We start from the raw sequence: 14,977 nt of genomic DNA on the forward strand, positions 1-14,977 counted from the left end.
TCTCATTTCGGAGGAGGAACCCCCTCTCAACCCCTTCCTCCAGCTCGAGCCTACGAGCTCAAGTCCCCCCTGTTGGACAACTTAGCCCCCCCAGAAAATATATCCTAGAGCCGCCACTGCATAACCACTGAGGCTTTCCTTCAAAGCAGAAATAGAATCATCAGGTACTAAAGCCCATTAGATTTTCTTGTGCTGCATGGCTACAGTACTCTGTATCAGTTTATTGATTAAACACTTGAAGCTTTCAACTACATTTTCATGCTCCAGATTCGTTAGTTGTTGATGATTGGTTCTTTCCTAGACTCTTAATGACGGAGGATGCTGGTGCCATGAGGACTTTACGGGACAGACGCATCCTGCCGCTGACTGGATCACGACCAAAGTACTTTACATGAATCTCTTGACCAACTTCCAATCCCAATGCACTTGGATGACTTACCTTAAAGACAATAATTAAACATGTTTACTCACAAATACACACAAATTAAATCACTAAGAAAAATGAGGAAAGCTGAGCTCACACTGCCTGGAAAACGCCTTAGCATAGAACAAGCAAACTGATGACAGCGTGCGAGTCAAGTAGCCGAACGGTAAGGCTAGGGGGCCGCTAACTACAGCTTTAACATCAGCACTGGTTCGGTTGGTAGAACAAAGTCTTCTCGATATAAGGACTTCAATTGGAGGTCCAGAGTGCACATCTGGCTTGTGTGCACTTTAAAGAACCCATTGCATCTTTCGGAAGAGTAGGGGTTTACCCTGATGCTATGGTTCATTTCAGACGCTGTTGTGGAATGATGTGAACATGTATCTACTACAAGCAAGGACTTTTAACTGTTACCAGGATAGGAAGCTGGCTGGTTTAAGCCGTCTAACTTGATTTAGCCTTACGTGCGGTATTGTTATGCAAATAAGCCAGATAAGCACAATCTGCACATGCTCAGAAAAACAAAACTTTCCTTAGCCACACTGCGTATCGGCTAGGCGTACAGCAGCTAGGCCTAGCTTATCTTATTTTTGCTTGTTACGCACCACTGACTTAGGCTGTTTGTCATCACTTCAAGATGTCTACCGATTCATGGAAAAGGCGTATTAAAATCCAAATATTGGCGTTTGTGAGCAATACACTTTAATTTTATATAGGTAAGTAGTAAGTATATGAATAATTTTAATGCACTAGTTAGTTGGTAACTTCATTCTAATTTGTTTTGGGTCTTTTTTCTGCATTTTTATAAGCGGTTAGACATGGCCTAGGCTGGGTCTAGGCTAGCCTAATCACATCAATTTAAAATCAAATTTGTAGACATACTTGCCTGATATCTTAACTTGCAGGTGATTTTATGTAAGTGTGTAAGTATGATTGATTTGCATGCCAAGTGAAATTAGTACCCTTATTTTGCTTTGTTTTACCGTACCGTAATTCTTGGCTAGGCCTAGCTGTACGCCTAGCCGATACTCAGAGTGGCCATCGTGTGGCTAAGGAAAGTTTTGTCTTTCTGAGCATGTGCAGATTGTGCTTATCTGGCTCATTTGCATAACAATACCGCACATAAGGCTAATTCAAGTTTTAAACCAGCCAGCTTCCTATCCTGGTAACAGTTAAAAGTCCTTGCTATAAGCACCTCTTTACGGCTGCTAGGTAGTCATGGACCACGCCAAAACGCAATTCAGCACAATGACGCTGCAAATTATGGGTTTTCATTCTACCTTTTCCTTTATGGTATGCATGCAGCTGATCGTTTTCGATGACCATGTGACAGCCACCCACGATCAGCAGAAAGGTGAAACATTCAACCCCGTCCCTTCATGGGTTCCCCACAATAAAACTTACCTTTCTCTGATCCAATTGTGAAATGTGCAACAGCGCTGGGCTCATGGTTGGATACAGTTTTACCATTATACCACTTTCCCTGGATCAAGCAAAAAATATGAATATGCATAAAAAAAAACTCAATTGGTTTGTTAAGTAATTATACTTTTTAACTGTTCAGGAGAATAACACTTACCTAATTTCAGCAATAGTTGCGGTGTAAACACCACCAAACTCCAGGTTTGGTTCTCTCTGTTATACAAAAATGGAAAACATTATATTGAAATGTGTAGAGATAATCAAGAGGTTGAAAGTTTGAGTGAAAGGTCAATGGTGGCACTAGTGGGGGAACCCAGGGCTCACTGTCACGGAGAGCTGCCCCCCCCCCACACCCCCTGCCCAACTACCAGGGGAAAGAACACAATTTGTCAAGAAGAAATAAAATTCTATGTAATTTCTACAGAATGCGAGACACTAAAATCGAGTAAATAAGACTTAAAATCCCTTAGATGTCAAAGTTTCTTGGTATTCGCCCAGGAACCCCCCCACCCCTAGAGTTTCCCCTGGCTGTGACCACTTATGCTTTCACCAAGAAAATTAGCTTCCCGTCAGAAATATCCCCTCTTTGGAGAGATCCTCCCCTTCACTGCATCTTCCAAGTCTTAATGAATATCTAAATCTGGAATTCAAACCTACATCATCCACTAAAAGTTTCTCAATTTTCTCTTTGGCTTCATCCATTGCAACAGGGGTGGGTGCAAAAATTTGGAAGTTATGTTCATCAATCTGCGTAATAGTGATGCCAGTTTCTGCTCGCAGCTTCTTTAGATTGTATCCACCTGGTCCTACAAAATGGGATCTCCTTGCTATGGGTACCTCCAAAGATTCTGTGGAAAACAAAAATATCACTTTCACTACGGTCTGAGATGAACTCATTAACAAACGCAACACTTACTTTCCATAACTTGCAACAAAATTAGACTGAGGTATTCTTTCTAATGCTAAGCTATTTTGGTTGTGCTTCAAAATAGTAACACAATTATTATTTTTCTGCAATTTTTCAGAAATTTGTTATTCTCCTAATTTGATTTTTACAAAATATATAATTCATTATATGAAATCATGTGTAGTGTCATTGTGAAGAGAATCAAAATATTATACGGAGATATTTTGAGGAAGAGCAGCAGTAGATACAGCAGTAGTGGGGACACAAGCTTTGTATAATTATAGGGAGGGCTAAACCACCTCCTGATTCCGTTTCAATGGATATTAGATTGCAAATGTACTAACCCGTGACTGGACTATTATCCTTCCTGTTACTTCGAGGTTTACTGATCACATCGTTCATGATATTGATGATAGCAGCCTTCGCCTGAGTTCCTTCTTGAACTGCCTCAGCAATCAGTTTCATTGGAATCGGTAGCTTAAAATCCGCCTTGAAAATATTCAACAGAATGTATTTTTACATAGAATTTGCATCACTGAATTAAGGACAGACACATTAAAGATAGGGATAGGCTGTATCTCAAGGAACACTTTGGAAACAACTAGAAATGCATCCTGTGTAACCTTAGATTTTATGTAATGTTGTTTTCTTACTATATTTTTTTAATATACTTAATCTTGTTTTTGCTGATAAATTCTAAATAAATCAAATCAAACTTTGGTGAACATGTGCTGTAACGTGTTCATTACCTGTAATGCTGTAATCCCTTTCTTTGTTCCAGCTAATTTGAAATCCATATCACCCATGAAGTCTTCAATGCCCTAAACAAGGAAAAGCAACAGAGTACAATATTCGAAGAATATACTGTACAACAGTGGCATGAAAGCTGGTAGTTGACTTTGTTGCTTGCTTCGCTTAGCAACTTCGGCCTAACACAATTCACCATACACTTTCTATTCCAGTGTGCCACTTGAAATATGAAGAAAGGTCTTTTCGGGTCACTGCTTCTAAGCTCTAGAATGAACTTCCCATCTACATTCGGGATTCTTTACCTGCTCTCTGTTTTCAAGCAGAGCCTTAAATCAAACCTTTTCCTTTCTTTTTAATTTGTTTTTGTTTTCTCATAATTTTGCTTCTGTTGTTAGGAAAGGCTAGGCCAGATACAAACACTATTCAAGTGCCTGTGAGTCACGTACCTGCTAACCACTGTTTGTCGGTGGACTCAAATTGCAGGTGAATTTTAAATTCTACGTTAGTCTGTTTCAGTCATTCATTTTTTCATGGTTAGCTTAGTTGACCTACTAGAATACATTATGTTTTCTTTTGTTTTCTGTACAGCAGCACATAGAGACCACATACTATGCATTATATAAGCCTCCAACCACTACTATCACTATTAGTATGTATTTTAAAGTAAACTTTACAAAGTAACTAGAATAGCAATAACTGTATATTATGAGGATGTGAAAGATATATGGATGATTTTATTAATCAAGTGAGTGAATAAATGAATGAAAAAAAAATTAGTGAATAAATGCATGGAATGATGGATAAATGATGGAGTAAATAAACTAATAAATAAATTTATGAATAAACAACTGAATGAATAAATGAATGAATGGTAAAAAGTAAATGAGAGGATGAACAGATAAATGAATGAATGAGTATCTTAGAGAGTAAATGAATTAATGAATTAATGTATGAGACAATCAAGCATCTTAATACCAGAATATCAGTCAGTATCTTGTATTCCTCAATTTCATTGGTTTCTTCCTTCAACCTTGTCATCAAACCAATTGCAACGCCAGCAACAGAATTTGATATTGGTACACCTAATAGCAACAAATTATCATAGAAAATCAATAGACACACCTAGCAACAAGGATTATATGGTATCCGTGTGGATAACTAGCAAAAGAATAGGATCAGATGGTCAATGAATCATGGGATATTAAAAGACATACCAAAGACTACAATATGGTTTTACAATTTACCAAACCTAGCAACATAAAGTTCTAAGCTTAGATTGACACATTAATTAATTATCATCTACCTTTAGCCGATGGTGCGGCAGTTTGGAGCAGCGGTTAACGTTTGGGCTTTCAATCGTAAGGTCGGAGGTTCGAGTCTCCACTGTGCAGATTCGCTTGTGTCCTTAGGCAAGGCACTTTAGCTACATTGCTTCAGTCCACCCAGCTGTATCAATGGGTACCAGCAAATTGCTGGGGACTAACCTGCGACGGACTAGTGTCCCGTCCAGGGGGAGTACAACTCTCATCCGCTTCACACTACAGAAACTGGGGATAAGCTCCAGCCCTATGAGCCCCAGTGGCTCGGAAAGGATTTTTTTTTTTTTTTAGCCGATTTTTACCCAATCACTTATTTACAATCATCATCACCTAACTATTATTACCTGCATCCATCAGGGCCAATGTCCCTCCACAAACTGATGCCATTGATGAAGATCCTGAAACAAAAATTAAAAAATAAATAATAATCATTTAATAATTCTGGCAAAAAGAAAAGTTTCTTTTGTTATATTTACTTAGGCACATGAAATAAGGATGCTGAAGCCCTTGGCACACAGTCCATAGGGTTCCTGGAGAGACGACAGGGCCGTCCAACTAATACCAGAACAGAGCCTCGATGATTCAGTAGAAAGTTAAACAAAATTAAGCTAATTACAACAATGTAATTCCCTACCCTCGGCCTCATTGGTGACACTTCATGAGTGAATACAAAAATGGGGGCCCCAACATTTTATCGCTCAGGGCCCCATGATTCATTGTCATGCCACTGAACATTGTGTTATATAATAGTTGACAATCCCTGTCATAAACGCATTATGCTAAAGAAGTAGAGTTTACTTTTTGGTCATGAGAAATAAAATCACTTTACTAGAAAAGATTTGATTCACCCAAAAAATAAAAATGTACCACCACAACTTACCATTTGATTCCAGGACTTCTGAGGTGAGACGGATGGTGAATGGGAAGTCACCTGGCACTAGGGGCTTGAGGGCTTTCTCTGCCAGATTTCCTGCATGCGAAAGAGTACATTAAGACATTGACTTACTTTAAAATAATTACAAGACATCTAATGCATCCTCATTCTAAAGAAAGTAAATCTTCAATAAGTGATGAACTCAATGTCATATTTAGAGAGTACAGTTATTTTTCAGTGAGACAAAAAAAACCTATTGTTCTTTTTTAGGATTTTAGTTCAGGACTCTGAGATGGGAAGAGAAGCGACAACCACCAATACACCCTCCTGTATTGTAATACATACCATGCCCCAGCTCCCTTCTAGTGCCAGATTTCACCTTTCCTGTTTCATTGGTGGCATATGGTGGAAACTGAAATTAACAAAATATACAAAATCTTCATTAAAATTATCTACATATTTTTAAATATCAGGGATTTATAAGCACATAGTATCTAACTAATTACTGAATAATTAGCATAACAAGCAAGTTCATATTTGCTCTACACTGTCATTCCGGTCATCTGAAAATCAAACACATTCGAACAGCTCCTCAGTTATCAGAATGGTGCATCCAGCACTTAATTGGCCTTTGAGACTTGCAAGTGATATGCCCAAATATGGTCATGATGACATCACATTATGACCATGTATAGGCACATCATGACTATATATGGCCATACAACTGTTCTATATATCAAAGAAAATTTGGTAATCTGGGCATAGCTTTAGAATAAATGAACCTTTCCACTATGACCTAACCCTTTCCAAGGTTGCTAAGGCGTAGGGACTTAAACAGCATAAACGTAAGTAGACTTGGCTGTTCGTAATTAATCAATAATACGTCCTGATTGGTCAATTGTTCGATTGACACTCTGGAAATTGTGCATATTTTTAAGCTCTTTTTTATTAAATTTACCTCGTAATGCAACATAAAATTTTTATCCTTGATCCCACTGCAAGATACAAAGAAATCCATCACACATTCATATATCATTATAACTATTGAAAGACACAATATATACCATCCGGTGAGGACGGCAATGGGCAGATGGTTTGGTACAGCCTTTCACAACTTCTGGTGCATCAATCACAGCTGCTTTCATTTGTCCAATACATGTGTGGCTTATCACCTCCTAACCTGCCCTTAGCTAACAATAGACATCAGATCTGGGTTAGATAAACAATTTTGGCAATAGAAAAGATTTTACATGTATCGAAATCTTAGCACAGATGTTGGCTTAATACATTTGACATGTGTCTTTGTGGGCTCGACAGAGCATAATATTCATATTTATAGAAAGAACATTTCAGAATATAAATACAAGTATAATAGCATGTGAATGAACTATAAAAGTAATCAATAATAAAATTATAAACACTGCATACAAGTAAATAACAATATTTATTATTATAATTATCTTTATTTTCATTATCATTATAATTATCAATACTAGCTGTATGCAATGCATATGTTTAGTGGCAAATGAAAAGAAATATAGATATAAACAAGTACAGTATTTGAAAACAGATCTTGCAATGAAATACAAGAAATCTATAAAAAGAATATAAGAACAGTATCTTACTTACTCTGTGGTATCAGACACGGAATTAGTCCTTAATGCTGACTCTATTGAATCAAATGTTACTGTACACAGAACCTTGAAAAAAAGGATAATGCAAAGTCATAGGTACATTTATAGTTTTATCTATTACTCTTACATAATTGTTTTCTGCAAAATATTTGTACTTTGTGGAGGTATGCTAACAGCCTACTTTTTATTTTCATAATGATAATGGATGTTATTGAAATGAAAATGAAGAAATTTAAATAAGGTTAAGATAAATCTAACCTGTGTCTGTCCACGTTGAAAAAGGGCTGAGCCGTGCAATGGTTTATATAAATCAATCTCACAACATATATTGCGCAATTCATCTAAATCTCTTCCATCACATCTGCAACCATGAATAAATCACTATATTTATTTATTTAAAATATAATAACAGCAATAAGATATATATTTTTTCAATTTAAGAAAATGCGACTCTCCTAGGCCTACAGAACTACTTCGCTATCTTTACTGATGGAAGATTTTTTAAAAACGATGAATTCTATACTTGACTTGAAACCTCTAATTGATTGCTGTGCTACTTGAATTGTTTATATTTCCAACAGGTAAAGAAAAATGAATGTGGATTTATTGTAACAATATAAAATGAAGTCTCACCTTCTATCTTCATCTAGCACTAAGTTTCTAAATGTCTCCTTAGCTACTGAATAAAATGATTCTGTAATCAAATAACTTTCTTCATCTGGAAAAATATCTATGAAAAAAGAAAAATGAGTTTATGTTACTTTCCCCAACTGTGGTTGTTTCTGCACCAGGTTTTTAACTGTCAATGTTTCACTTTACAAAATGAGGTTTTTGACCAAGAAAATATATTGTATTGAAAATATAACAAAATTACCTGCAACTTCCTTGACTAACTCATCTCGAACTAAACTCAAAGCATTGTCTCTTGAAAACTGAAAAAAAAATATATTAAATCTGGTACTTTGTAACTAATCAAGGATTAAGATTAGTTGTTGACTACCCTCAAATCCCGAGTATGGCACCAATGAATGAATTAAGGTTTGAGTAAGTGATGGTGTTACTGTATACCTTTATTAATCTATGATCAAGAAACTTTTAGTTAACATATTAATAATATTTGAATTACCTTATCATGAGATTCATTTGAAAAGACATTATAAATCCTGTCTTTAGCCAGCCTGAAAGGAGATAAAATAAAAATGACCTTATACTATAGGGTCAGCTGTGCAGGAATTACATGATCATTGTTGAGTTGTCCAATGAATCCCTGTGAATGACCTCTACATTTAAAAATCTTTCTTAAAGGTGATATATGATTTCATTTCTGTAAAATTATTTATTTATGAAAGCGTTCTAATCTAGATTAATTCTTGCTGGGTACCTTTAATAAATTTGTTGAATTTGGGAAATAAATTTTTGATGTTATAAATTTCTGATACCATTATCATTATTTACCATATTTCTAGTTATCATATCTTATGGGAGCGGTTGGAACAGATGTTGAGGTTTGCTCTCTGAACCTTAGGTGAGATAAAATCATTAGAGAGTGTGCTTTAGTCCCATACTTTAAGCAGGATGGCCCTTTATGTACATGCTGAATTTAAAGGCGCTGCAATAATTATTATTATACAGTACTTACTCTCTCATTTTTGCTGTAAGTTCCGAAGACGGTAGTGTTACTGTTTCTATCGTCCTCTTTTCCTTTCCTTGATTATGAGCAAGGTTCTCGATGGCCTGAATAATTGGTTGACATCCTCTTACCCCTAAGCGAATACCTTTCAAAAAGTCACTCTGTAACATATTTTCTGCACTTGCCTCAATCATAACTAATCAAGAAATGTAAACAAAAAATGTATAAAAGTTGAATTTTATCATATTGTAAGTTGAATTACTAGAATCACCACACATGTACATTAATACATTTACATATTTACATATATTAACATAATATTTACATACATTTACATATTAAAGTGCATATACTCCTCTAGAGGGCACCTTACCAACATTACTCTTTTTGGAGCCAGCAACTACCATGTTCAGATCGCTTTTTTTCAGTTCCTGACGTGTGGGATTCAAAATGAACTCCTCGTCAACTCTTCCAACCCTGACGGCTGCAATGGGGCCATTCCAGGGTATATCAGACATAGAAATGGCCGCTGAAGCTGCAAAGAGATTATCATATATAAAAATGTTAATATAATTTTTAGCATTTTTGTTATCACTATTTTCATCTTAAATACTTTACCATAAATATTTAATTGAATAGAGACAGATAAAATGGTTTTGCAAGCTCTTCATGAAAACAGGTTGCCCATGTGCAAATTATTATAATACATCCAGAGATTAATTCATCTATTTTATTTATTTATTTATTTCTTAGAATCATATTTAATGATGGTGAACCATGCAGCAGAAGCTGATCATTTGGTACAAATACAAATTACAGAAAAAAATTAGAGATTTCATTCATAAAAAATACATCTAGGGATTAATTCATCCAGAGATTTCTTCATGTAGGCATTTATCAAGAGATTACTACACCCAGAAATAAATTAATCTGGGGATTAAATCATTTAAGGAGTAATTCACAGAGGAATGCATTAATCCTGGAGATTAATTTTTCCTGTGACAAAATCATCCAAGGATCAATTGATATTGGGATGAATTATATCCAGGGTTTTACACTTATTATTACTCAGTGGTTAATCAAGATTCTGAAAGAGCTCACCAGCATTAATACTGATAACATCCGGATCATAAAAACCATCAACAGCTAGAATATTGCAAATTATCTGGAATGCAAGAAAGACATGAAAGGTATTTATATAATAATCTCTGAAATTTCTCTTTTTGTATACTCTTTGCATATTGCCGGTTGGAGGTAATACTCTCTAAATAATTCTAATTATGAGGTTAGATAATACAGTAGTTTATCTAAGCTAAAGAAAAAATCTGTTGTTGACAGAATTTTAACCCAAGAACATGGAGTTTGAAAGGTGAGGATCTTAACCAAAAAGCCCCAAGTAGATAATTTTTTGAACAAAAATGTTAAAAAATTATGGTTATTTTTTCCTGACTAAATCTCTCTCTCTCATAAATAATAACAATTTTATAATAACAACTTCAATTCCCGCATGCCTATCAACCCATAAAAATATTCCTACCTGTGTATCATAAGAATATCCTTTTGGAAAAAGTGGTCTAATGCATCGATCTGTAATTGGAAATGTATTGCGACACAATTTAAACAACATAAGTTAAAATGTGACAAAATGATTGTAATGTAACTACAGTACAAAAGTATAAATGCAAATATTCTTTGAGGAGGCCTGAGAGAAAAAGTGCACAAACCAGATGCGTAGACATGATCTCCAGTTTTTGAATTTATAGAAGAAAGGTCCAACTGTCTGTCCATTGAGCTAAGAGTGTCTTGAACCAGCACAAAGGCAGAGGCACCATAACACACTGTACAAACTTATTGTTTTTATTCACTATGTGTTGTTATTTTATTGTTCTTATTTATATTATGTTGGCGCTAATGCATACATTTTTTTTTTTATCAATATATTTTTTATATTAAATTTTCAATCTTGTCTTTATTGAAGAGTTTTCTAAAAAGGCCCATCTCTGAACTTCTGCCACTGTTTCTTTACAGAGTAAATCATTTTTAATGGCTACAGAGTTTTACATATATTTCCTTGTTGCTCTCGTAGCTCGGACACTTGGTGATAAGGCTAGATTTGAGCCTGGTCATGTGGTCTTCAAATTCTCTAAACCAAGCAGAAGCTTCCACCAGCTTTTCGTCAATATAGCCCTTTATCGCTGCAAGATCATCCTCACGTTGTGCTGGTGTCTCTTCATAAATACACCTGTTCCAGAAGCTCGCTCCTCTCTTTCGATGATGACAGGAATCACTTTGTCAATATGCCTGGTGTAACTGAAGCACAGCTTAGGTGTAAAAGTTGTATTCCACCAAATTGCTATCCCATCTACAGTACCAGCTCTTTCTTAACTTTTTGCTTGACAAAGCGATGAACATGTTTCAGCTGATGCCATATATTTTTGATAGGGTTGAGATGGGGACTCCGGGGGTGTTTGCCACCTGTTAATGCCATGTGTTTGCATGTAGTGGCAAAAAAGATGGCTGGTATGCTTCGGGTCGTAATCTTGCTGAAAATGGTGCGACTCGGGGAAATACACATTGATAAATGGCAGAAGGGTACCTCCCAGAATCTCCTTCAAGTAGAATTCGACATCCATACACATGCACTTTGACTGGACGCTTGGCCTTGGGTGTAGTGTCGGCTCTTCACCAACCTTATGGAATGAGAAACTCCCATGTTGATCCAGATGGATGCTGGTTTAATCAGTCCAAATTACATTTTCAAACTTGTCCCCAACGGCTAACACCTTTGTGCAGAAGGCCATACGCTTTACATTGTTGGCATCACAAATCATCTGCCAATATTGTCGTCCACACTTTTTCCAACCTGCCTTCTATCGAGCTGATGATGAAACAGTGATACCAACTGGTACTGGTACAGGCATTTATAATGTGCTTTTTCCTTGAAAAATAACCAGGTCAATGTCATAACCCATGTTTTACTAACTAATGTGCTGTACCACTTATTTTAACAAAATCTCCCTATGGTGTAATATTTATTAGAATCAAAATGAATTTGATTCTACTTCATTCAGATTTCATTTTATATTGCAATAAGGCCAGCCACATGAAATAAATTTACAAACATGGAATGATAATAAATTACATTAAAATCAAATCATGCTTATGATACTATACACTTATAAATCTATACAACAATGTTAAAAATTGATCAGACAATTAAATATATGGAAATAGTTCAGTAATAAATAGAGGTAAAACAATCAAAGAATATTGTTACTGGAACTTCACACGCTATCATGTGAAATACTCGAGTAAGGGCGAAAGAGCTGTGAACAGTACTGTATGATATTCATTGGCCATGCCAATATGCATTTCATCACAATGACACTGTGAGTAACAAGTGAATCATTATCCTTAGCCTTATCATTGATTGGTATGATGTAAACAAAACAAATCAAATCTGACTTACCTATTAACCTACTTGTCAGAATCTCACTGTCGGTCTGACCCATTTCTCTCCGTAGATGGTTTGTAGGAATTCTCCCAGCAGCAGCCGCTTTTTCCCTGTAGTCCACCTGGAAAGTACCATGACAAAGGTTATGCTGGACACAACAGAGTGTGATTTGATTTTCAAATGTATATAATGTTGTTTGTTTTTTGTTTTCTTTTTATTTTATTATTTTATTTTTTGAAATTGTCCATAATATTACAAGCATTCATAATTAACCTCTATAGCAATTTGAGTAAGTACGATTGTCATAGCGCCACTGAACATGGCATTCTGTTGTGAATATTAGTGCTATATAAATTCTTGTTGATTGATTGACTGATTGATTGAATAGTTAATGTATCAATGTAAGAATAGATAAAGCATTGTTTAACTAGGAACAATAGTACAAAGTAGAGAAAAGAAGTTATATTATTAAAAATATTACTAAATATTTGGATTAGATTAAACCTTCTTACTGTTAAAGGCACAAACCCAGACTGCATTGGTTTGGTTTTACTGACTGCTGTAACTAAAACAGATGTATCACCAATCTTAAAAAGGAAAAAAATTACATTGTTATCGTTTAGCAATCTAGGTAAAGAATGGTCTCTATTAAATCACTGCCGAGCATCGCAAACAGCTGCTGACGACGTTTGGTAGCAATTTTTGGGAACACTCAATATCTGTGAATATTTGTACATGAGTTATGGTTAATCATGAAACAATTAATTACTTGGACTACTGTTATTTCATGATGTAGAAGCTTTTTCAATGTTATATAACAGAATTATTATAACACTAATGCCATTTTATCATTATTACCTTTTATTATTTCTAACTGTAAAAAAAAAAAAACTCAAAATCAAGATTATTGAAAGAGTCCAATTCAGGCACATACATTAAGCAAGGTAGATCGAAAGTGTTTAAAAAGTCAATCGATGTATATGTGACAAAACTAAATTTATACTATAAAATGTTTCCCCATATTTGTCTATTATATGTAATTGTCCTCAATTATTATTTGAAACCATTAATATACCCGAACGACGGCACTCCCATCTGCGAACCTTGCAAGTCTTCCAGATGATATTTTAATTGTTCTGAAAAAAAAAAAAGATTTACAAATTTAACCAGCTATATAGTTCTTACTCATTAGTGTTCCACCATAAACTGGGGGGTGAAGTAAGTCGTTATTGTATAATTTTGAAAATGTGCTCAGAGATATAGTTGTTTTTAGCCCCTCGACCCTTACAAATTGTGTTCAATTAGAAAGTTTTGGTCCCATAGGTTTTCTATTGATGAAAGGACTCCGATTCTGCTCAAGATCAGACTTGCTCGACCTCACATCCGCTAAAACAGTGGCATCCGGTTATATGGTCTAAAATTCTTTAAAATAAAAATCCATGGTAATAACATTTTAATTTTTTTACGTCATGGGTACTGTATTGTTTTTTTCTTTAATATCACTAAATCATCCGTCCTTATTTTTCTTTATACCTGTAGGTTATTGTTTGGTTACCTTGTTTTTTTTTGTTTTTTTTTTTGTTTTTGTTTTTTTTTTCTCATTCTCTAATTTTCAAATTGTTCTGTAATGGTAATTACTGTATTTTAAGCATTGAATAATATACATCCCTCTAAACTGGCTTGCCTTTTAAAAATGAAGTTTTGATTTACTTTAATTTGTATTTGTTTATTTTCATGTCACCTTTCATATTACTTTATTAATATTACTTTATGTTATATGCTTTGCTTTTCAATTTATTTTACTTACATTGTTGTTTAATTTAATCATTGTCTGTATATATCTATGTTAAAAAATCCTAAGACCGGACTAACAGGCCTGAGAGCTAGAGTGTTTTTAACACTATAGTTAATCCTAGCCAACTTAGGTTATAATATTGTCTTAGTTTTTGTTAAATTTCCTTTCATTGTATTGTATGTTATTTCATTGGCTAAATAAATAATGAATGAATGAGCCACTCTTTGTTTGGTTCGTGTAAAATATTACTAATTCAAATAGCACCTAGACAGATTTTGACAAGAAACCTTTTAGTTACTACGATATTTTGGAATACCCTGCTGTAGGGTATTGGCCTAAGCCTTGTGTTATATTATTATAGCGCTTAGCCTGGGCCCTTGCATGCTCCTGCTCCCGGCTCCCTGCTGCATCGTCGTAGGTGCTGTTCAATCAAAATGGCAATGATTTTTGGCCTAGGCCTACCTGTCGCCGACTTTAGCCTCTGTCTCGATAGTATCTCCTGCAACCTCCCATGATGTAACATAATAATAACGTTTAACCAAATTCCTCACATTTTTGCAGTTGTTACACGATCCTCCTCTAGACAACCTAAAAACATTGTTTTGCCGTAAAAGCAAGGAGCATCCGAGAGCACCTTTCGTTATGATGGACGCAGCCATCTTGTTTAATGATGGGCCTTGTTCACGTTTTCAAATAATTAACAATAATAATAGGCCATTAACAAATAAACATTATATAAAAATAATAATTATAGATTTAATATGATTA

The 14,977-nt window shown here is 35.0% G+C and overlaps 1 protein-coding gene across 1 annotated transcript; it reads right to left on the bottom strand.

Annotated features, from left to right (window-relative positions):
- Positions 1–6: 6 nt before the first annotated feature.
- On the bottom strand, positions 7–14,872 carry LOC117125407 (polyribonucleotide nucleotidyltransferase 1, mitochondrial-like). The gene is made up of 24 exons (XM_033271924.1): positions 14,672–14,872; positions 13,490–13,550; positions 12,927–13,001; positions 12,430–12,535; positions 10,498–10,547; positions 10,062–10,125; positions 9,334–9,495; positions 8,970–9,156; positions 8,457–8,508; positions 8,205–8,262; positions 7,964–8,060; positions 7,589–7,691; positions 7,326–7,396; positions 6,655–6,691; positions 6,042–6,108; positions 5,703–5,792; positions 5,167–5,220; positions 4,479–4,585; positions 3,503–3,574; positions 3,098–3,242; positions 2,504–2,694; positions 2,004–2,059; positions 1,829–1,907; positions 7–439 (listed from the first exon to the last, which is right to left on the bottom strand). The coding sequence occupies exons 1-24, from the start codon at positions 14,866–14,868 to the stop codon at positions 257–259; spliced, it is 2,364 nt and encodes a 787-aa protein (XP_033127815.1). The 5' UTR covers positions 14,869–14,872; the 3' UTR covers positions 7–256.
- Positions 14,873–14,977: the final 105 nt, after the last annotated feature.

Source organism: Anneissia japonica, unplaced genomic scaffold (assembly GCF_011630105.1).
Source record: "Anneissia japonica isolate Jap-2015-1 unplaced genomic scaffold, ASM1163010v1 scaffold2003_len1103335_cov173, whole genome shotgun sequence".
In the NCBI taxonomy this organism is placed as follows: Eukaryota; Metazoa; Echinodermata; class Crinoidea; order Comatulida; family Comatulidae; genus Anneissia; species Anneissia japonica.